The 26,567-nt window shown below is 43.5% G+C and overlaps 2 protein-coding genes across 3 annotated transcripts in view; both read right to left on the bottom strand.

Annotated features, from left to right (window-relative positions):
* The window catches only part of shank3b (SH3 and multiple ankyrin repeat domains 3b), a 33,989-nt gene extending 11,281 nt beyond the window's left edge, over positions 1 to 22,708 (bottom strand). Inside the window, 19 exon segments of the mRNA XM_046378629.1 lie at positions 707 to 787; positions 975 to 1,107; positions 1,201 to 1,325; positions 1,509 to 1,591; positions 2,191 to 2,266; positions 2,384 to 2,497; positions 2,578 to 3,066; positions 3,215 to 3,281; positions 3,628 to 3,705; positions 3,842 to 3,958; positions 4,062 to 4,099; positions 4,277 to 4,406; positions 4,596 to 4,747; positions 4,951 to 5,059; positions 5,212 to 5,283; positions 5,594 to 5,797; positions 5,982 to 6,153; positions 15,039 to 15,501; positions 22,482 to 22,708. Of these exon segments, the coding sequence (XP_046234585.1) occupies positions 707 to 787; positions 975 to 1,107; positions 1,201 to 1,325; positions 1,509 to 1,591; positions 2,191 to 2,266; positions 2,384 to 2,497; positions 2,578 to 3,066; positions 3,215 to 3,281; positions 3,628 to 3,705; positions 3,842 to 3,958; positions 4,062 to 4,099; positions 4,277 to 4,406; positions 4,596 to 4,747; positions 4,951 to 5,059; positions 5,212 to 5,283; positions 5,594 to 5,797; positions 5,982 to 6,149 (2,236 nt within the window). The 5' untranslated portion in view covers positions 6,150 to 6,153; positions 15,039 to 15,501; positions 22,482 to 22,708.
* Positions 22,709 to 22,853: 145 nt separating this feature from the next.
* On the bottom strand, positions 22,854 to 26,282 carry LOC124053462. Of its 2 annotated transcripts, none has more exons than XM_046378627.1 (6): positions 26,023 to 26,282; positions 25,151 to 25,313; positions 24,817 to 24,918; positions 24,370 to 24,495; positions 23,604 to 23,645; positions 22,854 to 23,209 (listed from the first exon to the last, which is right to left on the bottom strand). In XM_046378627.1, the coding sequence occupies exons 1-6, from the start codon at positions 26,220 to 26,222 to the stop codon at positions 23,111 to 23,113; spliced, it is 732 nt and encodes a 243-aa protein (XP_046234583.1). In that variant the 5' UTR covers positions 26,223 to 26,282; the 3' UTR covers positions 22,854 to 23,110. The 2 variants fall into 2 exon arrangements, with proteins under 2 accessions (XP_046234583.1, XP_046234584.1); XM_046378628.1 differs by having other exon boundaries at positions 25,151 to 25,310.
* Between the last annotated feature and the right edge of the window lie 285 nt (positions 26,283 to 26,567).

The following is a 26,567-nucleotide window of genomic DNA, read 5'->3' as shown; positions in this document are numbered from 1 at the left end:
TCAGCAGCAGGGCCGTAGCAGCATTTCAGAAATATCGAGGGGTCCTTTGGGTGCCCAGTGACTGCAGACAAAAATGTCTGATAAGCCACCAACCAAAAACCTCTTAAAAAAACAACTTCAGTTTATTTACGAACAAAAGGTTTCAGGTATTCAGTAAATCTCCCTGCACGGTCTAAATACTTTCTCAGCGTTTTAACCCCTTCAGTTTTTCCTCCCCAAAGACAGTCAAATGTTAAGATAATTAGTAACAAATATGAGGATCAGCTTTAACAAAACCAAACACGTGATCTTCAAGTTTAAATATACAGAAACAACACACTGACAAAATTTACCTTGAATTACAGTCACTCATGTACTGTAATTCAATACAAATCTGAAGTATTTTCTTTATGCTTCTATTGCAGGTACTGTAGTAAGCGACCTGATTACTTCCTCCACCACTGGTGAGGACGTGTGTTTAGCTACGGCCCTGGCTGTTACATCCACATGACATCACCGGGTCACCATGACATCAGTGCATCAGTCCGACATCATGCCATGACACCAACACACCAAACACATGAGAGCAAACCGTCAGGTCCGCGAGACTCACCGATACGTCTCCTCCTGGCTGCAGACAGAGCAAAGGTCAACAACACACACGCCTACAGTTTGACTTAACGCTGCACTCTGTGTGTGTGTGTGTGTGTGTGTGTGTGTGTGTTACCTATCTCCTCCAGGTCAGCGGTCATGGACTTGGATCGGAGTGTCAATGAGGTGCTGGGGGCTCGTTTAGGAGGAGGTGGAGCTATAAGACGAGAACCAATCAGATCACAGTTGGTGAGTGAACAGACACACACATGGTGTACTTTACGTGCACCTGACATGAAGTTTTCTCCATCACAGAACAGGCTGGAAAAAGAACCGACAGAAAAATGATCTCTGAATGAAAACAGCAGCTACACGACGAGAGTGGAGTAAACAAGGAAGGAAACCTTTCTTCCTGATCAGGTTGGATTCTGACTTTCTGGAAACAGAAACGACCTTCATCACCAGTCGACTTCCACCTTGACGGATCAGAGAGACGACCTGCCGGTGACCCACCTTCACCACGTCAGCACCGTTCACCTGGACGGCACGCAGACAGACAGACAGATGGGTAAAGGAAGTGAACCTGTTGCAGAGATGTAACGGTGCCACACTTTGGAGGACGGCCGTTACCTCTATCAGGAAGTCTCCTGTCCGTAGCCCCGCCCTCCAGGCCACGCCCCCCTGGTCGACCGACTCCAGGTACTGCAGGGCAGGGAACGCCGGCGTGGGGGCAAACTCCTCAATGGGGGTCTCAGCTGAAACGACAGGGAGGTGAAAAACATGTTGGCGGCGGTTCAGTGGTGGTTCTCCTATGAAACAGTGAGGAGTTTTAAAGCTCGCTGCTCTTCTTCTGACAACTTCATTCTGTTTTAAACAATCCTTTTCTTTCCCACCACCTCCAAACACCCGCCCACACTCCACCCATCCATCGATTCTACCTTTAGCTCCCCTGAGGACGAAGCCGAATCCCTCGCTCTCTCTCTTCTGCAGCACGGCCGTCTTCTCCTCGATCACGTAGTCACTGACGCACAGAGGGAGAACACAACACAACGTTTAGCGCAACGTTTTCACAATGCAGGAGCTGCAGAGTGAACGCAGCCCTGTGGGAACCACGTATCTCTGAACAGGTCCTGAGCTCAGAACCGCAGCCTGTTTTCAGCTCATCCCAGAGGCTTCTGAAAGAGTTTGTTTGGCTGAAGGAACACATGAAGGACCACTTCATCCTTCACTTTATCATCAGCACATCAGGAGATACGTGGTTTTCACTGGACAGGAAGCTGGTGATGATGTCTGATGATTTGTAATTCTCGGCTGCGTAAATAAAAATCATCTGATTGCTTTAATTGCTTTGTGAAGAACTTGTTAAAGTATATTTTTAAAGTGCATGGAAAAATAAAGTTATTTTTACTATCATTCAGAGTACTGGTTATTTTTTCACTTGTTTTACAATGTTTAAATCAGCTAATGTTGTATCACATGTCCCCTAATGTTTTGTTATTTTAAATGTTTGTACTGTGATATTTAAAGCAGTCACTAACTACGAGGGTGTAGTACAGGTACATGATCTGTTTATTGTATCAGTGGAGGGTACCTGCAGGAGGTGTAATGATGGTGCATTACCTGTAGGAGGTGTAGTTGTCATAGGAACCTACAGTATAATGTCTGAACAGTCTCTTAGTGCGGTCCTCCCGCGTCTCTGAAACACACACAGACGTACATCATATACAGGTACAGTACATGAACACAGTATAAAGTACACAGTGCGAAATCCACATGTACACACAGGGTACATGTACATGAGGTAACTGTTTACCCAGTCGTGGGTCATATTGTCTCATCTGGACTTCCTCAACGCAGTCAGCAGGAAACCAACCAGTCCTTCCTTTAACGCTTCCTTCCCAGAATCCTCCTTCTCCTATAGACAGAACTGTAGATCCACAACACACAGAGTGAGTATCACACACACAACATGGCTTCATGAGGACTAAGCTGTCTCTCGTGTCCGACCTTTGACCCTCTCTCCTCGGTGCAGCTGGATCTCTCCGGGCCCCTGGGGGACGTGGGACCGCGTGGCGATGAAGGTGCGTCCTGGTACAGCGCTGTACAGCCTCCTCTTCCTCATCTGGGGGGTTGGTGGAGGAGAGGAAGGGGGACTGGTTTCCACATGGCCGCCACCGCTCGGGCTGCAGAGAGACAGGTTAGGGAGAGACAGACGGGTCAAAGACAGACAGGGTAGTACCTAAGGATCTACGTGTATGTGTGCGTGTGTGTACCTGAGTCGGCGTGTGTGTCGTCGTAGAGAGTGTGTGTGTGTGTCGTGGTGTGTTTCCAGGCTTTGGAGGGAGGGGCCAGGAGAGGAGGCGGGGCTTTCCAGAGCGTTGTCACTGGCTGAGCGAATCAGAGAACGCGGAGAAGAGAGACCGTTTCCAGCCGGCGCCCTGGTTTGGCCGACTCGGCGACGCTTTGTGTAGGATGGCGTTTCTCTGAAGGGAACTACTTGGGCAGGCACACACACACACACACACACACACACACACACACACACACACACACACACACACACACACACACACAGAGTTAACCTGACGAGCTCCTGCAGTATGTACACTTACACTCAGTGTGTTTAAACTCTCAGCCAACTCACCAACGTCACACGTTTTGTGGATCTTAATAATTTCTGCGAGATCAAAGTTCCCAGCAATTATCGCGACCTAATCTCACACACACACACACACACACACACACACACACACACACACAGTTTTTAAGCATCATCAAAACAACAGCTGGATCAGATCTTAGAACATGAAACATATCCATTAAAGGTTCAGGCTGTCTTTACTCTTATTGTCAAAGACCCAAACGTCTCTCTTTCCTGACTTCCTGTCTGTGATTCACGGCTAACTGCTAATTGTAGTTTCCATCAAACAAGCAGGAGGAAAAATAATAAGTGTCAGATATCTATTATCACACAATCCCTTTCTGAGTCCTGTTCCGGTTCCAGAGTTTGTCTGTAAGCAAAAGGGTGTGGCTGTTGTAGTCCTGTTGTTACTTTACCTGAAAGGCGGTCTGGTTGTTGTAGTTTTTGATGTCTTTATTTGCTCCTCTGAACAGCAGCACTCTGGCGCAGCTGTCCTACAGACCCACAGCAGCAACCATTTTATTAACATCACAACAAACAAGTAAATAACAACACACTTCACACAGTACAGCAACACGAGGACGGAGGACGGGAGCAGCTCAACTCTCTGGACTGTTTTCTGTGTGTTACCTGGTTGTAGAGAGCACAGAGGTGCAGTGCGGTGTTTCCTGATGCATTCTGGGAACTCATGTCAGCGCCGTAGAACAGCAGGTGCTCCAAGTGCTGCACGTTACCATAGCGACACGCCTGGAGTCACACACACACACACACAGACAGAATTATAATTGCACAGGGCAGCTAAATTAACTGATTGCGTGTGTGCGTGCATCTGTTTGTGTGTGGGTGTCACCTGGTGGATTTCCTGCCACCCGTTCTCATCAGTCATTCCTGCAACCATGACAACAACAACTCTTTGAACAGTGAAGTGTTTTTTCTCACAGAAAATGAACTAATAATAAAAGTAGTCGTACAGTAACGTTTAAAGGTCAGCAGTGATGTCCTCATCCACACACACACACACACACACACACACACACAGTGGATTGTCCCTGCGAGCCTTCGTACCGATGGTGGCGTGGTCCTGCAGCAGCAGCTCACAGCAGTAGGGGGCGCCGCCCACCATGGCAGAGTGATAGAGAGGAGTCAGACCTCTGCTGTCCTTGTAGTCTGGAGACGCTCCGAGGTCCAGCAGAGTCTGAGGACCAGAACCGGACCAGTGTTAGGAATAAAAAACGTAAACTGAGTTGAGGAAGGCGTCGAGCTGCTACTCGACGTCGGCATTTCAGTTTGCTTAAAACTCACAGATTGTGCTCAGAGAAACAAGCAGATTACACACACACACACATTTGCATCACTACCAAACACAGTGAAAGTGCTTTCTCACGGTGAGAGAAGTGCTGTTCCTGCATAGGACGGCTCGATGCAGAGCCGTGATGCCGTCTCTGGTCCTGAAGTCCAGGTGAGCTCCTCCACTGCGAAGGACTTTAATCAGCTCACAGCTCTCCTCCAGCTGGACGGCCAGAGTCAGAGGACACTCTGAGACACAAGCAACCAAGACAAACGAGTGATCGTTATCACCGTTCCATAACAGAAGACACCGCAGACATGTCTTCACTGTGGGGACTTCACACAACCTCACACATGATCTCCACAGGTTCAGTCTTATTAAACATGTACATATTAACTGAGTGTTGTGTGAGTGTTTGGATGGTATTACGTGTTTGTGTGTGCGCACTCACCCCCAGTGTCAGAGTCGTGGAAGTTGGGGTCCAGGCCCTTCTCCAACCATTTGGAAACCTTCTCCACGTTCTTCTGATGAACATGTTCCATGAAGCGCTTCAGGTTGGCCTGAAAAACAGCAGAATCACACATTTATCTGAAGAAACGGGACAAAATCACTGAACAGGAGAAATCGGTGCAGTTCATTTATTCAAACAAATATTTGTATTGATAGCTGAAATTAAAGTAACTCATCAATACGCGCGTGTGTGTGTGTGTACCTTGGTGTGTAGCTTGGCCAGTTGTTTATCGTCCACATAGCTTTGCGTGTAAATTCTCCTCTTATACCGAAACTGTAAAATCAGAGGTCAAAGGTCAGTGCTGGTATGATGTATGCAACCTGTCAAAAGTTGTATTCTTAGCTCATTATCAGTCACACCAAAGATCTTTGTAAAATGGACTCGTTAAGGTGACACACACTAATTACTAAACTATCATTATGAAAAGAAGCACATTTGAAAATAATGAGCTTTAAAAATCAACATGATAATTTCACAGTTTATATCTGGTCGGTATTTATTCACATTACGAATTCATCTTATTAATGTCTTGCTGAGTTTAAAGAAAAACACCATACTGGTCCTTTAAAGTGGTGTCATGTACCTCCAGGTATGGGATGGGCGTGATGGGAGGGAGGGGATACTCCTTCAGCAGCCGCTCCTCGTCCAGAAACTTTCCGGCTCGGCCGTTGAACGCCGGCTGGAAGAGACCATAGTTCAAAACATCCGACAGAGACTGAGTCAACGTCACCAGTACCCTCTGCTTACTGGTCCAAACTGGTAACTCTGGGTCCAACCGCAAACACTTCTGAGAGAGTCAGAGACAGGGCAACAGACAGACAGAGAAAGAGACAGACACAGACAGACAGGCAGACAGACAGGTTTGTCCTGCTGATTCGTTCTTGTAGCTTTTTAAATCCTCTACTCATGTGTAGTTACATACAGTGCATATACAACTATATTCATATATCTGTACTGCACGTGTGTGTTACCGTCTGCTGCAGGTCCGGGATGCCGATGCGGACGACAATGCTGTTTCCAGGGGGCGTGTCATCCGCGTCGTCGTCCCTGGCAACAGCAGAGCCTGTCGGGTTGCCGTTAGTAACCGCCTGTTGCCGCGGGCGATCATGTTTGGTGTCAGCAGCCGGACTCAGAGGCATGTGGCTGAAAGACACACACACACACACACACACACACACACACACACAACAGTGATTATACGTCACTGTGCAGGTAATAATAAAAGACCGATTCAGCGCTCTGTAGAAATCACAGTCAGGTGGAGAAAGCCGTTTTAATTAGCATTCCCTGACCTCGTTAGCAGTGTTCATTAGCAAGCTAAGTAATAGTCTCACTGATATCACTACATGAAGAAGCAGTGCGCACTTCACTGGAGTCAGAATATTATTCACTACAGGGGTGTCAGTGTTGATGGCAACCGTGGCATTTACAAAGAATGAAATATTGATACTGTATTAATAATACACACATAATGTGGTGTAATCAATGCAGTGCAGATGTTTGGCCGCATGGATCTTTTGTTCACGTGGTTCTCTTTTCACTGTTCATTAAGTATACAGTTATAGTTACAGATTAACCAGACAAAACACACAATAAACAAAGTTAAAGATGAATTTGACTGATTGCAAATTTTGTTTTCCAATTTTCTATAGATAAGGCAGCGACACTGTGTTGTGAAAATCAAACACTGTGACAGCTTGTACACAAAACAGTGTTGTCAACTCACGAGAAACAACAAGCCCAAGTGTTAACATGCTAACACGCTAAACTACCCGCCAAACATGTTAGCATGTTAACATGACAACCACGAGTGCTAAGGATTAAATACACTCACCAATTTTATTAATCTTACAGTTAACATCACAGCCACACAAAGTGTTTTATTTTGTGCTGAAACAGTTTCACTCTTAAAGCACAGCGAAGATGATGACCGTGACAAACGTCGAGAGAAAACTCGACCCGATGGAGGCTCGCGGTCCAAACTGTGTCTTTCTGAAGTCCACTCAGGTCTCTGTTTGTGAGACGACTTCAGATTGCCTGCTGACTCTGATTTGACCTCCACCTTCTCTAATGCTAATAATGTCCTCAGGATGTTACATCACATCCTGTTTTTCACCCTGACCAACACGTGTTAGCCACACACACACACACACACACACACAGACGTACAACACACAGAAGAGCCCGATTGTTCTGGAGAACAGAAGGAAAAACAATTCCAACAATACAGCGAGTTTAGACACGGTATGAAAATTATTAGAGGGAAGGAGGGAAACGAAAGGCCTGGGAATTTTCCCATTTGGTAACATGTAGCAGCTTACCATTGCTGGCAATATTTCAATCAGAGACTGTATGACTCTTTCCATTACAAATTTTAATTCATGAAGGTTTCATGTTTGTAAAACTTTCCTTGAGTTGAGAAAAGCTCAGAGAAAATCTCTGACTGCCATAATGTAAAGTCTGTGGGCCGAGCTGGAGCTTGTGGACGTTAGTTTTGGCGTGACAGTAGAGAGTAAAGAGAGCTGAGCCGTCGAGGCTTTCGGCTGGATCCGCATCCAACTTCACCGCACTGATGTGTCACTTACTATCTTAATCGAATCCTCACCAAAAAATACACATAATCAGATTTAACAAAATGCAGAATTTCTACCTTTAAGATTTAATCATGAGACTAACATATTCAATTGTTGCACTTTTCACTATTTAAGGTGCAACTAACTGTACCAATGTGACACTGTTGTGTTATTTTGTTTTTGTTTTCTTAGTTAAGGGAGGGTCCAAAGAAAATATTACTTACTTATATTACTTTTTGTACAAGAAATAGAAAGATAAAACAGATATTTACTATAAGATTTAATTTTTCAAACACAGATAAAACCATTTTGGAATATTTTCAATTTGTATTATTGCATTTCAGTGTAAATTTATCCACAGTGGGTCTTGTTTAAATATATATATAAGTTCAACCCCAATAATTTGTGTACAGTCCCTTACTACTAATACCACCACGACCTCCACTACTACTGATGTTATCTTCTATTCACCACAAGACTTCATTACGTATTTAATTATCGTTTGTGCTAATCATCATTGGTGATAATTAGCACTTGATTACCATACATGCCAATAAAGCAGAGCAGCCTCGAAGCTGCTTCCATCACAGCTGAAGATGAAAGAGGGAGAGGAGGATGAGTTATGAGTTGTCATAGAAACTGGATTAGCAGGGAATCCTGTGCTAACCTCACGGTGTCACTCTGTGTGTGTGTGTGCGTGTGTGTGTGTGTGTGTTAAAAAAAGCCCCCTGATCTACATGCTCGCTGTTGCTATGGCAACGCGGTTGAACAATTTTCGCAGTTCCCGTTTTAAAACTAGCATCCTACCTGCTGACTCTCTCTCTCTCTCTCTGTCCTGTCTGCCTCGCTCGGCCTTCACAGCACTGAGCCAATGAGATGCCCTCCTGCTACATGACACATCACCTGAGACATGATGAGGGTAAGCCACCACCATCATCATCATCACCACCACCATCATCATCATCACCACCACCATCATCATCATCATCACGGGGTTATGATTTTTTTCATTTTATTTTTTTGCTTTACACAAATGTCACAGCCCTGATGGAGCTATGGAAAGGAGAATGGCTTACTTGCTGCATATTTTACTGGTGGCAGATTTATAAACAGCGGCAAGACTTGATAATTAAAGTCCACTCAGTGTAAAAATGACAGCAAAACTCCATGTAAAAACAGCCATGTTTTTAAAACAGATACTTTAGATCACCAATGTGATTACCAACCTAACTGTGAATTTACCCCAAAATTAACATCTGTTGTTTTAAATTGTTTTAATTTTATTTTCTTATTTTGTTCTTTGGAGACTCCTCTCTTTGTGGATGAACAGGATTTCCAATAGAAGATCGATATAAATTGATCAGAGGAGAAGCTGAGTGACTGCACATTGAGTGACAGTTCAGATGTGGAGGACGTCTAAGATGTTCGTCTGCAGAGCTGAGCTGCACAAAACCCACTCATGTTTAAAGACCAGAGTGCCAGGGGAGTGTGTGCGTGTGTGTGTGCGTGTGTGTGTGCGTGTGTGTGCCTGTGTGTGCGTGTGTGTGCTGTTGCTGCTGACTGTTTTCCAAAACATCATCAAAAGATTTTTAACAGGACTTTGTAATGCTTTATTTTACGTCTGTAACTGCGTAATGATTTCTGAATGATTTCCGAGAAGCTTCCTGGAAAGTATACATTTATATGCACATTTAGGAACTAATTATAGTGAAAACAGAGACTGTGTTCAATTAATACACTTCAAAGCTATCAATTCTAATTAAATATTAACTGAGGGAGTCGCGAGTGCAAAGCAGGTCAGCTGAACACGACAAAATGTAAAACTCATCTACAGGCAACCAATGCAGTCAGACTTGAATGAGACATTTCATTCACAAACAAAGATGTGGTGTGATCACGGTGGCGCTAAAGAGTCTGTGCAAATCCAGCCAAAAGACTTATTTTATCACTTGTTTGTCTCATTCCTTTCATTCTTCTCTGTGCAGAATGTCACTACGTCTCTAAGTGCATTTGTACGCGACAAGTTTCTAACTTTAATGTGACATGAGGCGCTCATGGGGGCTAATCGGGCTAATCTATCAAATCCACCCACTTCCACTTCCCACAGAGAGCTGCATCATAGCAATCACACATTAAGACATGTCCACCAGAGTCAGATTTAGGGCTCTGTGGACCAAAGAGCCAAATTCTGACAGCATCCAGAAATTAGGACCAACTTGTCACAATGAGACTGCTGCTATGAGTCAAATGTACAAAACAACCAATCAGAATAAAGCAGCGAGTGATGCAAAATATACCGTGATGGCTATTTAAAGACTGGGAGCCAGGTGGTTTGATGGGGGACCCGACCCACGGCATAGAGAAGATGGATCTTAATGTGATCGTGTACAACAGCCAAGCTATGAATTCCAAACCTCTTGACTTGTTGGCTAAAACTAATCGATGAAGTGGGCCTCTTTAACTGGTTGGTAACGTTAGATTTCATTAATATTCTTCTGGGCAGATGGTAAACTTGGGCGGGCTTCAGCTCACAAAGATTTATTTTACTTTTTCACATATGCAGTTAACCTCCACAAAATCTGCAAACACACCTAAGCTTTAAAAATAACAAATAAACTGGTTCTGAGCAGTCAACTCTCGAATCTTGGATGTCTGAGCGTCCTTGAAGGCACCAACAGGGAGAGTTTTCAAAACAGTCACTGATCTCAGCCACCATAACCATGATGATAATTCGGCCATAAAAACTCAATATCCCAAACACATTTTAAGTCTCAGCAAGTTGATTTCCACAGCCTGCTGAAGTGAATTAAAACCACTGACTGTAATCAAGTAGTGCTGGCAGGACACAGAGAAGCAGCTCGCTGAAATGAATCACTTCCTTTCATTCACTACAGCAAAAAGGCCGGTAATTGCAGCGATATTTAACGCTAACATCTCACCCTGTGGAGGAATCCTCAGCACACAGGACGACATGTCAATCTCTGAAATGTCAGAGGACCAGAGCAAAAGAAATTACAGACTCATTCATTCCTTTTTTCTTCTCCACTCGCAGAGTATCCCAGCATGCACTGGGTGGAGGTCATGGACAGGTCATATTAACACCTTTAAGACATTAGCAGCTGCTGTGTTTATAGAATAAAGAGGCTGCAGTTTGTGTAATCTGCCCTCTTGTCTCACTCCTACTGTCCAAATCAAACAACATTTTGAGAGCTTCCATTTTGTTCCGTATTTCTGTCAAAGTGAGACAGGATGGAGGACATAATGTTTGCTTTTAGGACTACTGTGAGTCTGAGCTGGACGCTGGCCTCCATTCAGTTGAGGAGGACTCGGCACCTTCTTCGCCCCCTTCACTGAAGGAAGCGCGACGTCCGACGTAGCAGCTCTTTATAGCTAACTAATTTCTACTCATGGCAGCAGCCGGCAGGTCGGTCAGTCCACCGCTTTGTTTAAATGTTTTCTCAGCTCTTTGCGTTTGTGCTGCGAGCTTAAACGTGCTGCTTTATCATTCCAGTTTGCTACATCTGTTTTAACAGATTCTCTCAGTAAACACTGAGGCTGAACCACCGATTAGCGGGTTGTGTAACGTAATCAATATGATCCTGTTTCACCGTGTGCTCCGAAAACGACTGCAAAAACCACTCGTTTCTGTCCACTCCCTGCTTCAAACACTCCCTCTGCAATCAACTCTGAGCTGTTGGGTTTGATTTTCAGCCTTCAGCGGTCTCTCTGCGATTCAGAAAACACTTCCACCAATCAGAGGATTCGAACCTCCATGCCTTTTAAATCTCTGAACCAAAGCCTTTGCTATTCTGAGAGGGGAGTCAGTCTGACCAGCAGGTTCTGCCCTCCAAATCTCTGTAGTTGTCAGTTTAAACAAGCCAACAAACACTGCGAGACTGACTAAGAACTTGCGAACAACCCATGGAGAGTTCTTCCTTCTTGTGTGGGTTTCTTTTAATCTTCACCTGCTCTGAGGCTTTGAACTAAGACACTTTGATTCATTGTAGGAAAAAAAAACTTCAAAATGTTTTCCAATTTTAGGGCTTTTCATGCATCAGTGCCTGAAATAAAAATCTCTATTCACTGTTTGATGGATTAACCTTCAAAATGAAGGTAAAGACAAAAGGTGAGCCAACTCTGTGACAGCTGTTCAAATACAAAGCTGTGACGCACACTGTTGTGGGTAACACTCCCATTGTGTACAGTCGGCAACAGAGCAAAACCTAAAGGCTTCAGCTGATAATTCATCAGTACAGTCAAACTACATCTTAACTACAACTTATTTGGGGTTGCCAGAAAAAATGTTGGCATTGGACTTCAAAAAATGTAAAGGTTTTGCAGAATTATCCGATATGTGACACCAGCCATGTGGGAAACGTGACTTCCATGACAGCCAACCAAAATTTCTGATGCAGAAATTGATCCCAGGAAAATGTGGAGAAATGAGGAATGAGATGGAACAAAATCAAGCAGGACGCCACACTCTCTACCATCTATTCACTCATGTTTGGGAGCAGCCCTTTTCCTCCTTCTTCTTTATTTCTGTGGCCTTCCTCCTCTTGTTCCTCCTTTCTTTTCTCACTTCCTTTCTTCCCATGTAGTCCTTCCCTTCCCTCCACTTGTCCTGCAGTTCAGACAATCCACCTTTCACACTTCCTTGAGCCACACATTTCAACTGTTGGCATTTATGCCATTTTTCCCCTGGAAAACACACTGGTTCTCTGGTTATCTGTACGCCTGCTGCAGTCAATGTGAATGGGTCCTTCAGGTAAAACTCAGTGGGAGCAGGAGCAGCTTGTGTTGCGGCCGTTTTGCTCCATTGTTCTCTGCAGAGATTTCTGTTATGTAACATCTCCTCGGGTCCATCATCAGGCTTCCTTCAGGACTGATCTGATCCAGGATGCTAAACGCTGGTCCTATTTGTCTCGAGATCACTGTCTTGAGGAAAGGGTGAAATTCTTGTTCGACTCGAGCAGCGGGAGGCTTCATCCTGAAATAACTCGAGGTCACAATTCTGATCATTTCCCGTTTTTGTCCTGAACAGAGCCGCTGTCCTCCCACACAGCCCGTACAATACAGCAGCTACGTGGAGATAAGAGTCGAATTCAAAATGCTTTGATTTCACGAAACCGGAAGATGTTTGCCCACACGGCTCTGAGAGACCGACTGCGTCTCCTAATGGGAAGCTGCTTCAGCTTTAAATAATTTATCCTAACAATATCTATGAATGAGTTTTAAAATTCGAATACCCGAGGCCACAAACTTTTCTTGATACCAAAAATACACACAAGATTACTCACTAAAAATTTGATTTACAAAAAACTGGTCTTGACACCACGAAGTACTGTTTGAATGCTGATCTAAAGCAGCTGGTGTGTCAAGCTTTGGCTTTGGTTTTAGGTGGTGCGCATGGAGCTAAAGTCAGAGTGATGCTCAGAATAAGAGTTTTTTTCTTATTTAACTGCAAATTCAAGATTAAAAAAAATGCAACAAGAAAAAGCTGTTGATATAGCTATTGTAGGCAGCATGTCGTTAGCATGTCTTTAGCTGAGTTAGCATGTCGTTAGCTGTAACTACATTATCTGAAGGTTTGGTAGCCCTGTTCATCATTTTTCTGACCGCCAGGAAAAATGTCCTGCCACAGTTCTCTTGCATAATTCAGATAGACTGAATGTTCCTTTATAGTGAGAAGAGCTTCTGCGTTGCCAGCTGACAACGATCACAGTCGGGCTGTTGTACACACGAGGTGATCAGGATGAAAAATCAGTTTCACATCCTCAAATGCAAATTCTGTTTAACACATTCAAAACATGAAAGGAACAGAAGACGCTGCATGGTGGAAAGAGGCCGAGTTTTGGAATTTTGAGGGTGGTTTTGACAACAAGACCGGCCTACACGCAGCGCAGTGACAAGGCTTGGACACCAAGTTATCTATTTTTTCGTGACAGTCAGCACAAATACAAACTTAAACATTAAAATAAACTAGTTGGATGGAACTAGATGATAAAAAGGTTCGGATAAAAATATAAAAAAACCCAAACTGGTTGAGTTTACGGCAAAAAGGGGCAGCATAGAAACAGGAAATGTGAAACAAATTCACAGACCACGGCCACACAACAACAGACTACAGTCACAATGTGCACAGCCACAAGAAGTGTCCACGTGAAAATTTAAGTGATCGTGAATGAGATTTGTGCTGTGGACGTCAGGACTGTCTCAGAGTAGACGCAGTACTGCTGATGACATGCTGCTTTCACCATGTGGCCGATGAGGACAAGATGTGAGAGCTACTTAATCACATTGCAGACAAATCAGAAAAGCCAGATAAAAAAAACAGATAAAATGAGTCAAGGCTTCTCTCTTGTGTGGAGTCATTTTCACTCTTTAAAGACTGAAATATGAAAACACTTCATTGACCTTAAGTAACCCAGTGAAGGCCATAATGAAGAGGTGGAGGAAACGGTACAACCTTGTTTTAAATTAGGCCGTAAATCGCCTGACTGGCTGGAAGGTTAAAGGAACATACTGCTGTTTTTTTGTTTGTTTTATGCCTCTGTGCAGATGATAGTCATGACCACAGGTGTTCATCATATCAGGCTGTCTGGCCATCCAATTCTTCATGATATCTCAGGAACACCTCAAGGGAATTTCTTAAAATTAGGCAAAAACGTCCAGCTGGACCCAAAGATGAAGTGACTTGAATTTTGTGAGCTGACAGACTTTCTTCTGAAATGGCAGCTGAACGTTGGTAAATATTATCTGGTACTAGATCAGTTCACCCACACAGCTCTGGGATCAGCTGCTCTTCTTACTGTTATGGTGACTGGCCAATATGTTGGTATTTGTGTTTATGACAATATGATATCTGAGTGAACAATTAAAACACACAGCCTGCTATAAACATTGTAGGTAACTTTGCCCCAGTTTTGGAGCAAAGTTACCTACAATCTTTTCAAACCTGTGATGGCGGCATCAGGTCACATGACCTCCTCATAAACATGTGATATGTCGTATGCTGTGCGAACCAATCGGGATCGAGACATTTGACTTTTCAGAAATAGCAACCAGAAGTTAGGAGACAAAAATGAAATGAGTGAAGAAGTGATTTCAGACTAGCAGTGCAGGAAAATAAAAATATCATAAAATAAAGTTTTATCGACTGTCAGAAATACAATGGTACTGAATTCCTTTGATCAGACCGTATTAACATTAGTGCTGGGATGCTGGCTGTTACAGGGACAGTAATAACAATAATAAAAAATACACCTATATTGTGATTATGATGTATTGTATCACCAATATCTTGCCAGTACACAGCTCTATTCCAGACTCATCCTGGTTCTTTTTAATTTTACCCGTTCTGACTGACTTGTTCAGATCTGACCCAGTTTAGTTCCTGATAGGTAAACCCCAGCACTTCCAGTTAAAAGATAACTGTTACACCACCACACTTACCTATTGTCAGCAGTCCCATCAAACTTTTCCAATGGCCTTCACCGTTTTTTACTGGTCTCTTCTGGCCTGGTTAGTTCCGTTCTACAGAGTCAGACTCAGTTACTTGTTTGGTACTGGCCTGGACTGGTTCTGGCTTCTTGTTCCTGTCCAGCCTGAGGTGGCAGGTTCTTGTGTCTCCTGGTTTGACTGGTGGGACCTCGGCAGAAGTTTCTGGCAGACTGTTGTAATCCCGTGTGTAGTTGCAGCAGTAGCAGAATGAATACTTTCTGCAGGAGATGAAGTGGGTTTCCGAAGATGTTGTGATCCTCTTGTAGAATGGGAGAATCCGTGGTAGGTTAAATAAATTTTACAGTAAGCGTAAAGTAGTTTCTGTAGTATAACTGTAGTAATTGCGTAGTAATGTTGCAGTGGAGTGAAAGGTCTCAGAGATTCAGATTGTATTCTGGGATCTGCCCTGCCCATCCTGTAGAAAGAGAGGAAAAGAAGGAGGAAGAGCAAGAGAAAGATGGGGAGGAGGCGGGTGGGAGGTAAAGGAGAGGGAGGATATGAAAGAGGGGGAGGAAAGGAGGGGGGAGGGGGAGAAAGAATTAAAAAAAACATGTCAGGAGAGGAGTGGAGGGTGTGCAGAGACGGCGGAGCGTGCTGTCTTGCAGTTTAGAACAGAACAGAACTGGGTCAGACACGGTTACATTATGTGGAGGCCATTTCAGGTTCAGTCAGTTACACAATATGAAGCTGTTAGCATGGCAACAAGGACAACCGAAAGCCGTAAACCTTGTTTGTAACTGCTGCTGTGCTGGTAGTATTATGTAAAGTTCTAAATATTGATCTACCTTTCCGTGTCTATTCTCAAATGGACTTAAAAATTGATGGTGGGACTCAGTGCAGCAGACCAGGAATTATTGTTAGCAGTTAGCATTCATGAGCCCTGTGTGACCATAAGAGATCACAGAGGAAACAGAGAATAGCTTTAATGGCTAGATCAAATGGAGAGAACAGCCATGTTTGTCAGAATGCTTCAACCAACCAGCTTAGAAATCTGAATTCAAAGTTTCTCTGATTTTCTGCTTTTTATATTTAGACACTGAATGAAGACATACTTAGATCTAGGTATGGTAGCTCCCTCTTATTGGTTCCATTTGCTACGGAGTCCACTTTTGCTAAACTGTACTCTGATCTACTTTGCCTCGAGGGAAACCCCTGATTGAAGCGATTCAATTTGCTGATTTTGCTCCAAACTAGAGTTAGCTACTAGCCATCACTCCAGCTAACAGTTTCGGTATTAGAGCTGTCAGTAGACCTCTGTTAGCTTTTTGGCAGTCAGTTAGCACCCTGAAGTTGGCAGACTATTAGCTACAGCTTCTGAACTCTGATGAACTACTATTAGACTAATAACAGCTATCATCACTGTGGTTAACTATCTTTGCTGACTAACTGTCAAGTCAGAGTTGTTAGCTGTTGGCAGCCTGTTAATATATGGCTGTTAGCTTGTAGTCAGCTAGTAGCTGACTAAGGTTGGCACTCTGCTAGGAGCCAGCTGTTAACCTTTGGTAGCATATTAGCAAAGGCATTTTAGCCTATTATTTAGTCAGCCAGTAGCATACTGGTAGCCAGCTGGTAGCATGCTAATAGCTAACAGCATGCTAGCCAGCTGGTGTGTGTGTGTGTGTGGGTCTGTGGAACCAGGATGTTTCCAAGGCAACGCAAACAGCATGAGGATATGTTGGAAGCAAGAAAACAATAAAAAAAAGTAAGACTTGACATAGATTAGAAGTACTTCCTGTGACTCACACTTCCTGTTTCCCGCCTGTGTTGCCAAGGAAACGGATGTTTGGCAGGAAAAAGCTGAGAAGCTGTACAGCTCTGATAAAACACACACACAGAGCGCATATTTGTGTGTGTGTGTTTGTCTGATATTGTTGAGTCTTAGTAATTTGTATTAAAAATATCTGCCTCGTCTGGAGATCCAGCTGAAACTACGGCTGGTGTTACAGTAATTCATGATAATTCAGTCTTTGGCAGTGAATAAAGTTCTTTCTCAGCATTTTCCGACATTCAGTGAAGTGGGGGAAGCAGCTGACTACATCCATCATGTCTTCCTCTGACGCGTTGCTCTGAATCTGGTTTGACTCCTAATATGAACTGGAAACGGATTTGAAGCGTTTCAGTTGTGGTCAGATCACAAAGATGCTTTTCATTGTTAGGTGTGAACAGGATGTGTGTGCATGTGTCCTCAAAATGTAGCTCCCTTGACCATTACCATGGTAACCAATGGCAAGAACTGATAATACACACTGTGTTATCATCTCTCTCTGACACACACACACACACACATTTCATCCTGTCAAGTTTCTCACATCATTGGGAACCTACAAACTGAGACGGATCAGTTCAGTTTCTTTCTCTTCATCTCCTTAGAATAAGGACAGCCCTGTAAGCATACACTAGAGGTTGAAATGCTAATTTAGGCGTTTGATTAACTGAACTGATGACCAGAGTTGGGGTTTGATGGTATTTTACTGAATTCAAATACAGTATTGAATCCTCAAATCTTTTATAATCACACATTCAATGAAATTAGTTTTACCTGTTAGTTTTAGCACCTGAACTTGTTAGCAAACACTTTATTTACACTTTGAGCATTTAAACACCAATGTGATTGTTCATTTGGAACCGTGTTTGAATCACCTGAAGAATTTAAACCAAATATTCACTCTCTTTTCACTCTGTTTTTGGTCTCCACCACCGCCTGAGGGGAGTATCTGCTCTTTAGCTGCTAGGTTGCTGAGTCTGTCTGCTGTTTGCTGCTGAGCAGGTCGGTTACAGTGGGTGTTTTTAAATGGCTTTTTCTCTGAAAATGACCGTCAGAGCGGCATCAAAGCTGCGGATTGTACAGATAAACCAAAAGCTGAGAGACACCATGAATCTCCATAAATCCGAGGGGATTCAGTTTCATCACTATGAGAGAGATGTGCAATTAATTTATAATGGAAGTTTGTCTGATTTTCTTCCTTCTAAAGTTGAGTCAGCCAGAGAAGCTTTTTAACCTCTAACCATCAGCGTTGAGGTAAAGTCAGTCATGACGAGCCTGCCGTCACAGTGCTGGGCTTAGCACATCGCCATGACAACCACGTGATGTTAAAGAGTGCCAGCACTGCAGGAGGAGAAGATCCACTTCCTGTGTGAAGTGTTTGATTTATTTATTAATTTATTTTCTTTTTTTTTTTTTTTGGAGCAGATCATCTCTTTAGATAGACGGTCTGAGACTACGGCCTACACACTCTGCTGCTGCTTACATAACACACACACACACACACACACACAAGATGGTAAAGTGCTGCTGGAGGAAACAGAAACAGGAAATAAAAAGACAACTCAGAGAAGGATGAAGAGGGAGAGAGGGAGGGAAAAAACTTTAAAGAAAATCAAGGAAAAGGAATCAGGCAAAAAAGGCATCAAAGTAAGAAAGTAATGGAAGATTAAACGAATGAGAGAGAGGGAGGGAGGAAAGAGAGAGAGAGATCACAGAAAGGAAAGGAGCCAATGAAGAGAGACATGACAGGAAATGAAAGGAGGAAAGGAAAGGGGACGAGAACAAGAAGGACCAGGAAGAGAGGAGGTCCACGAAGGAGAAACAAACCAAGTGGACAGAAAAGAGGGATGGATAGTAGAAAGTAGAGGGAAGAGGAGACTAGGACAGTAAATGAAGGAAAGCAAATGGAAGAAGAAAAAAGCAATAGATGTGATTAACGAAAGGAGAGACGAAATCAATGAGAGAGGATAGAAAAGGAAAAGAGGAGAAAGGTAAGAGAGCAGAGTAGGCCAGAAAAGGGCTAACAAGGAAACGAAGAGAAAATGACAGGGAAGGACGTACAGTAAGACAAGGAAAGAAAAGAGGGCAGGCAGAAGGCCAGAGAGAGAAAATGAAACGACATGAAGAGTTAACGGTAGGCAGGGAAAGGAGAGGATGAAAGGAAAGGAGGCAAGTTTAGGCAAGGAAGCAAATGAGGGACAAGGAAAGAAGATGACAAGGCAAAGAAAAACGAAAGATAAGAGCAAATAATCAGGGAGAAGAGGAAAACAAGTGAGAAACAATACAAGAATGGAATGAAGGCAAACAAGGAAAAGAGGGAAAGAAAACAGATAGGAAAGGAGGCATGGAAATGAAGAGATGAGTGGAGGAAAGAAAAGAATGCAAAGGGAGAGAGGAGCAAAAGAAATGAGGAAAGGAGATTAAATAAAACTAGAAGAGATAAACGGAGACAGAGCAGAGGGAAGGAAGGGAAAAGAGGAGAGGAGGCAAAGGGAGGAAAGGACCAAAGGTGGCAAGACAAGGCAGGGAAGCAGGAAAGGAAAAGAGGGAAGGAATGCAGATAGAGGAAGGAAAGGAACAGAGGAGAGGAGGCAAGGAAAGGAAAGGAGGAAAGGGAGAGGTGAAAGAAATGTGAGCGGTAAAAAGGTAAAGTAGGTAAAGAAAATTTAGTCACGACTTTTAAAGTTGCAGACTGGCAGCAAGTGACCGACACACACACACACACACACACACACACGCAGCGGAACATATCATCGAAACATTAGCCAAACACACATGTATTTCCCTTTAACTAACACACACACACACACACACACACACAAGGCTGCAGAGAGAGAGAGACTCACCCAGAAGATCACCGACTCGTTCTCCATGATGATAAACTGAAAAGAAAAATAAAGACTGATGGAGCGAGATAGAAGGAGGAAGAGGGAGAGAGAGGTGGAGGAGAGAGAGGATGGATGATGGAAAAAAGAGGAGGGAGAAGAAGAAGAGGAGGAGGTATATCTGGAGACGAAAAGAGAGGGAAGAAGAGGGGGGGAGAGGGAGAGAGAGAGGGAGAGAGGGAGAGAGAGAGAGAGAGAGAGAGAGAGAGAGAGAGAGGGAGGGAGAGAGAGAGGGAGAGGCAGGATGAGTGGAAGGCTGGCCGGTTCAGCCCACACACTGCTAGCATGACACACACTCTGTGTATTATGAGAGTGTGTGTGTGTGTGTGCACGTGTGAGTGTGCACGTTGTCTCCCACTCCAATGCGTGGGTTAGAAAACACACCTCTCTTGAGCAAGCGAGCCAGGGAGCGAGCAAGTGAGAGAGAGAGAGAGAGAGAGAGAGAGAGAGAGAGAGAGAGAGAGAGAGGGGTAAGCAGCGTGGGTGTGGAGGAGCGGCCCCGTCGTCATGGCAACGATGCAATAGCAAAATGGAGGGGACAAAAAAAAAAAAAGGGAAATTCAGATTCAGCACGCAAGCATCATCATCAGTGGCCAATGATGAGAGGCCCTGGTGCATGACGGGGAAATTTTTCTTTGATTTCAGCAGTGTTTGATATAGTGACATTCCTCTCTAAGTGGGACGGACCAATCAGAACACACGTGGCAGGAGTCACATGACCCTGCAGGCGATGAAGAGGGTGTTTTCCACATGTGAACCTTTGCCTCAGTCACACACACTGAATGTGTCTGTTACCAACTCTGTTGGACTGCTCCACTCACAGTACTGTTACACAGCAGACAGCACTACAGTACTACAGTACTACAAACCAGAGTACATGCTGATGTCCTGTTCCCTACTGTAATGTGAATAATAGGAGCCAGTTCACTGGGATTCTCCAGTCAGGGGCCTTTCAGAAGGAGTGGATGCGACGAGATGAGACCATTGGAAAACTTGTAAAATATGGCCAGAAAACAAAGTTAGCTCCAAAACTCCAGGAGGCAGCATATCACCAGTCATAGTAGTAGTTACTGTAGTTAAATCTAGCTGAAGCTACAGTGGGTTAGTGCCTCCAGAGGTACAAAGTGGTTCTACAGACAGGACAGGCTGAGGCCACCTCGTTAGCATGAAGACTGGTTTCTTCACAAACTGCACCTTTGAAAGAGTTCCAGTCAAAGCTCAAATATTTCTGTTAGTTTCATGTATTAATGTGAGGAAGGTGACAGTCTCATCTCACCTCAGTAACATGTTATGTCCTGCTTAATGCACATAAACAGGAGGAGTAAAAAGTTGTGGTTTTACTGAGGGCTACATGCCGGACAACTTCCTGACTTCTCCGCTGTTTGTCATATGGTATTAATACTTTTACTGAGGTATCTGAACGCTTCCTCCACCACTGGTGAAAAAGAAGATTTGTCCTGATGGTGCCCTGATTCGTTACTGACCTAACAAGCTTCAGTCTGATGATGCAAGTACAATCTGACAAAACAGTTAATTATTTTTCTGAAGCTCCTGTTGAAGAGGCGATCACTGCAAACTCTGCAGTTATTCATGTGGGCCTGAAGGTTAAGCCGGGCATCACAGCTGCATTTGTTTGAACTGTCAAAGCATCTCTATACAAACAAAAGTCAAACCCTCCCATTCTGAGGGACTGATCACACTGCATGGATGAAGCTTAAGCAGGAAATAAAATCTCTGGCTTCCCTCCTCTACAGATCTGCTGCTCACTTCACCCACTGCAACAGAAAGAGAGCAAACTAAGATCTGCTTCCTGAATCAGACGACAGATGGAGCCTAAATTTTATCAATGGGCACAATAAAGTGACTGCTGTATAATTAACAGATAATAATCACAAGAACGTGAGTTAAATTCATCAAAGCACACGACATGTTCACATGTAACTTTGTTGTACTAGCAGTCCTTGCTTCTGATTGGTTGATTAAGAAAACAATATAACTGAATAGGTTAATTCAGGTTAATTCACACTCTAAACAAACTGCAGCAGCGACCCTTCAAGAACTACATGTAGAACTACATAAAATGTCGGAAAACAGTCAGAGCTGGGAGGACGACACAGACAGCCTGGAGTCCGCTGTACTAGTGTTCTTGCCTGGGGCAGAGATGCAGCGCCCCCTGCTGGACCGAAGGAGCCTGCACTCTGGTTTGTCTCAAATTGGCAAAAGAAAAGACAAAAACACCCTGTCAGCTGATCTCCAAGCAGAGTAAGCATCTGCTGTCGTGGTTTTCACCCACAGCCTGCAGCTGAAATGTTTTTACAGGATGGTAACAGATGCAGCAGCAGATTTTTCATCACAATTGGATAAAAGTTTCCCACCGAGGTAAAAATGTGGACTTTGGGATTTGCATTTCAATTCCAGGCTGAACACGCGACTGATATCACACTCTCTAGTTTCCATAGCAACCACCCACCTGCTGGCGATTAAAACCTGCTCAATGTGTGAATCTGAGGTGCGTTCAGGTGTTGCAAAGTGTCAGGCTATTAGAAATCCCACAGGAACAAACACTGGGCCAACACCATCACCTTCTCAGCAGTCTAAAGATCTCCTCTCCAATCCAACTTCCATCTATTAAAATATTTTGATTTTCTTATCAATTCAGAAATAAATCTAAACTCCCTCTGAGATGCAGTGGAGTGAAAGCAGAAAGTGGCATGACATGAAAATACTCAAGCAAAGTACAAATACCTTAAATTTGTACTTCGTTACATTCCAGTACTGCAATCCATTTGGCAGCTGTCGAGATATTTCAGCCTGAAACGACCAAAAAGCAGCTGAAGTGGCAGATACTCTTCCCAGGAGTTGTGAAACAGAGCGAGGAGAGCGAATACTGCAAGTAAACTCGTTAGGTGCACACAAGCACGACTCCAGTGGGACGACCACCTGCTCTGCCTGCTCTTTTCTGCCCCCTAATGGACAAAAAATGATTAATGCAGCTTTAAGGTCACCAAATCACCAAAAAAAAAAAAAAAAAAAAAACCTGTTGAGCTGAAGTTGTTAGGGGAAACAAATATCACCAGCTTGGTTAAATATTTTTTCCAGTTACACATCAGCCAGCTGTTTGAGCTCAGAATTTTATTTAGACAAAAACTTTATCCCTCCATATCAGTTTAGCAAATTCAAACATACAGGGAATGTCAAAGGAATATTTCATAGAAACCAAATTCAGTTAACAGATCAGATTATAATCCGTACTCTGTTTAGTGCAAAAGCTACAGTCTTGTGGTTGCAGGGTATTCTGATATCTTCACGTTGTGTGTCAGTGTTTTGAGTTATATTTTTGGCCTTTTGAATGTTTTATTCTGTGTGTGTGTGTTTTATGTCTCTTTTTGTCCGTTCAGTATGAGGTCCATGTACGCTCCAGTCACCAGACTCTCCTTTGAAACTCCCAGCTTCTCCATCAGATCCTCAGCCACCTTAAAGAAAAATACACCAGACTGATCAAATCAAGCTATTTAAAACAAGTTGTTTCACAAAAACACCACAGAGTTACACAGGTTAACACACACAGCTGCTGACTTCACACTTCTGCATTATCACAGGCTGTGATTTTCACTCTCAGGATATAAAATTTATGGCGTAGCTTTTCCATTATGTTTACTTTTTCAAACCACCAGAGTCAAACATGTAAATTATGAAAGTAACCAAGCTGCAATAAAATCAATCGTCATTAACCTCCATCGTTAGGTGACTGAAGGTGAATCATCATGAACATCTTAACATGACTACATGTAGAACGTCAACATGTTAACACTTGGACCAATCAATCGACCTCCCAAAGTGCAGCACTGCTGAACAGTTCAAACGTACCTGCTGTCCCTCTTCAACAGTCTGCTCTGGACGCATCACCACCTGAATGAACAAACAGGTCATTAGACAGGTGAGGTGTCCATTCAGTGAACTCTGGATCCATTCTGTTCATCCGTCGCACCTGTTTGTCTTTCAGGATGACTCAAAGGATTTCTGTCTGCTCTGCTGGGAAGCCTCACATACGATCAAATGCCGTAACGACACGAATGAAACGATGAACCGAGTCCACGACCGTCACCACAGCGCACTGCCTCACGGCCAGCTGTGGAGCTGAGAGCCTTACTCAGAGCTGAGGCGTCCGGTAAGAAGCTCGTCGGATTTATAGTTCAGTGACGCCTTGTTTTCTTCCCTCCTCGTTTGCTGTGCCATCTGTACTGTACTTAATCTGATAATGAACACAAGTTTCTGCTTTTGATTAATGTTAACTGCAAACACTTATTAAGGTGCATCGACGCAAACTACAACGCAAGAACGGAAAGAAACATAAATGATTTACGATGCGCTGGATTATTTGAAAGATATTATCACATGTGCATTTTTAAACGTGAACTCAATATTTCAAATTGTAAATGTCACAGTTACCATAAATACCAGAATATTGTGACATGACAGTCAGATGTGAGGTTATTTTTTAAATTGTTGATTTTACTATCAATGATGGTTTGGTCTATGAAACGTTTAAACTCAAGCATATTCACTTTATTACAACAGAAAAACAGCTAAACCTCACATTTAAACTGTGTGTGTGTGTGTGTGTGTGTGTTACCTCCAGCTCCATGTAGTTTCCCAGTCCCTCCACTGTGTCCATGTGAACTCTGGTCTGACCAATCAGAAACAGGCGTCGCTCCTTTCGTACTTCACCTTTGACTCCGAGAGCATCTGACAGCACAGCCTACACGCACACACACAGTCATGTTTCCATCACCTCTGGGGACATTACAGAGACTGCCATTCATTCCCTTAAACCACCACCCAACCATAACAATAAACATAACTTGCCTAATCCCAGACCTCACCTTAACTTGACTTTAAGGCAACTCTTCCCCCTAATGTTTATAACATGGGGACATTTAATCTCCATAAGCAAGGTGGGTCCTCACAATGTGACTGTGTGAACAGATTTTTAACCCTACAACTACTGGAATACACATCTACACACACAGAATGACTGTCAGTGTATGACAGCAAACACACACACAGGTTGGCGTTTTACCCGCAGGCTGGAGGGGTCATTGGTCGGACTGATGGAGTAACGGGACAGTTTGGGTCCATCTGTGTCTGGACGCTCATAGAAGATCAGCTGACCTGACTTGTTCTAACAAACAAACAAACAAACGGTGAGTCAGTTTTATACTTTGACACAAGACGTTGGACAAAGTGCTGGTTGGTGTTATGCTTCCAGTGGCCACCAGGTGGCACCCATAGTTCAGTCTCTGGTGCTGATGCTGGAATTGCATTGACTTTCTCATTCATATCCATACTCTCTCTCTCACACTCACTCACACTCACACACACACACACACACACACACACACACACACACTCACCATGAAGTCTCGCAACTTCAGTCGGCCTTGGCTGCAGTTGAAGAAGGTGTCATGCTGTCTGATGATCGTGCCCTCTGATTGGCTGAGCTGGGCAGCCTTCTCTGCGAACTGTGTAGGGTCGCTCACTTTGGCTTTGATCTCCACGTTAGACGGCATGACTCTACTGAGCATGCGCAGAACAGAGAGCGGGACACAGGCGTTTAAACGTTTATTAAAACAAACTGAGCCATATGATCCTGATAACTTCTCCAACTGTCCTTTAATCAATCGATTCTTTTAGTCAATCAATCCACTACTTCGATTAAACATTCTAGTAATTTCTAGATCAAAAATGCCAAACGTGCTATTTCCAGCTCCTTAAATGTATGTGACAATTTCCCGTTTTTTTCTTTACTCATTTATGACACCAAAGGAATAGTCACAAGAATAAATTTAAAAAGTACGTGTACTTTACTTGAGGATTTCTGCTAGGCAACTATTAGATTTTTTTACTCGGTTATTTCTACAGATTCTGATTAACAATATAAAATATAATCATCAAATAAAGTCTTCTTTTACATGATTAAGACTGTTAAAATCGGCTCAACTTTAATGCGTGGTTGGTAACCTTAAAGCGAAGCATACATGAATGTACACTTTGAAAAGAATATTTCTAGGGTCATACTGCTACTTGTACTTATGTTAAGTCAAAGACCTGAGCACCTCCTCCATCCAGTTTACTTTGGGTTGAGCTAACCTTAGCTAGCTTGTCAGCTAGCAGCTAACTCCGGCTGCTACATGGCGTATTAAACATGTCGGACAGCTAACTGGCAGCACAAATAGCGACACGCGTGAACACAAATAATCCACGTATGAAGTAAACTTTGGTTTACCGTTTGCTTTCGGGGTTTCTGCTGCTATCAGTCCGCGCGTCCGCACTTGAGTTTACCGCGAAACAGTACCTCCGGGGCGGAGCAGCAGCAGCAACAGCAGCTCCGGCGTTAGTCTGAGAGCAGCTGACTACACGAAGAAGAAGCCGAGAGAGAGCACCAAACTGACCGCAGAGCAGCGCAGATGGACGCGACAGCCACATGAGGGTCCTGTTAGAGGGGGGTCCGCCTCCATTACAGGAGAAGGAGGGAACCACTCTGCGTTTGCGCAGAACAATCGCAGATCGATGACGTCTCACTCCTCTTTATTTCTGCGGTACAAAACAGCCGCCATTATGATCGAGTCTCTAAAGAAATATTCCAACCAAAATCTGTCAACCATCAAATGTTTTTATACGAAAAATCACAGAAAAACACAATCAATATAGCCTATCATTCGCTCATCAATCGACAAATTGTTTTAGCTGTGTTTGTATAAACCTGTCACAGCAAAAACAAATTTTATAAGATATTCATATCTTTTTTTATTTTGCAGAAATCTTAATTTT

The sequence above is a fragment of the Scatophagus argus genome, chromosome 22 (genome assembly GCF_020382885.2).
Source record: "Scatophagus argus isolate fScaArg1 chromosome 22, fScaArg1.pri, whole genome shotgun sequence".
In the NCBI taxonomy this organism is placed as follows: Eukaryota; Metazoa; Chordata; class Actinopteri; family Scatophagidae; genus Scatophagus; species Scatophagus argus.
Note: the sequence above shows the minus strand (reverse complement) of the source record. Positions and strands in the feature narration are given on the sequence as shown.

Excerpts from the sequence above, each read along its gene's own strand:
- LOC124053462 (XM_046378627.1), bottom strand. The coding sequence starts at position 26,222 with ATGTGGCTGTCGCGTCCATCTGCGCTGCTCTGCGGTCAGTTTGGTGCT. Across the intron at positions 25,314-26,022 it reads AGAAACCCCGAAAGCAAACG|TAGAGTCATGCCGTCTAACG; the intron begins GTAAACCAAAGT and ends GCGCATGCTCAG. Across the intron at positions 24,496-24,816 it reads ATGACCCCTCCAGCCTGCGG|GCTGTGCTGTCAGATGCTCT; the intron begins GTAAAACGCCAA and ends GTGTGCGTGTAG.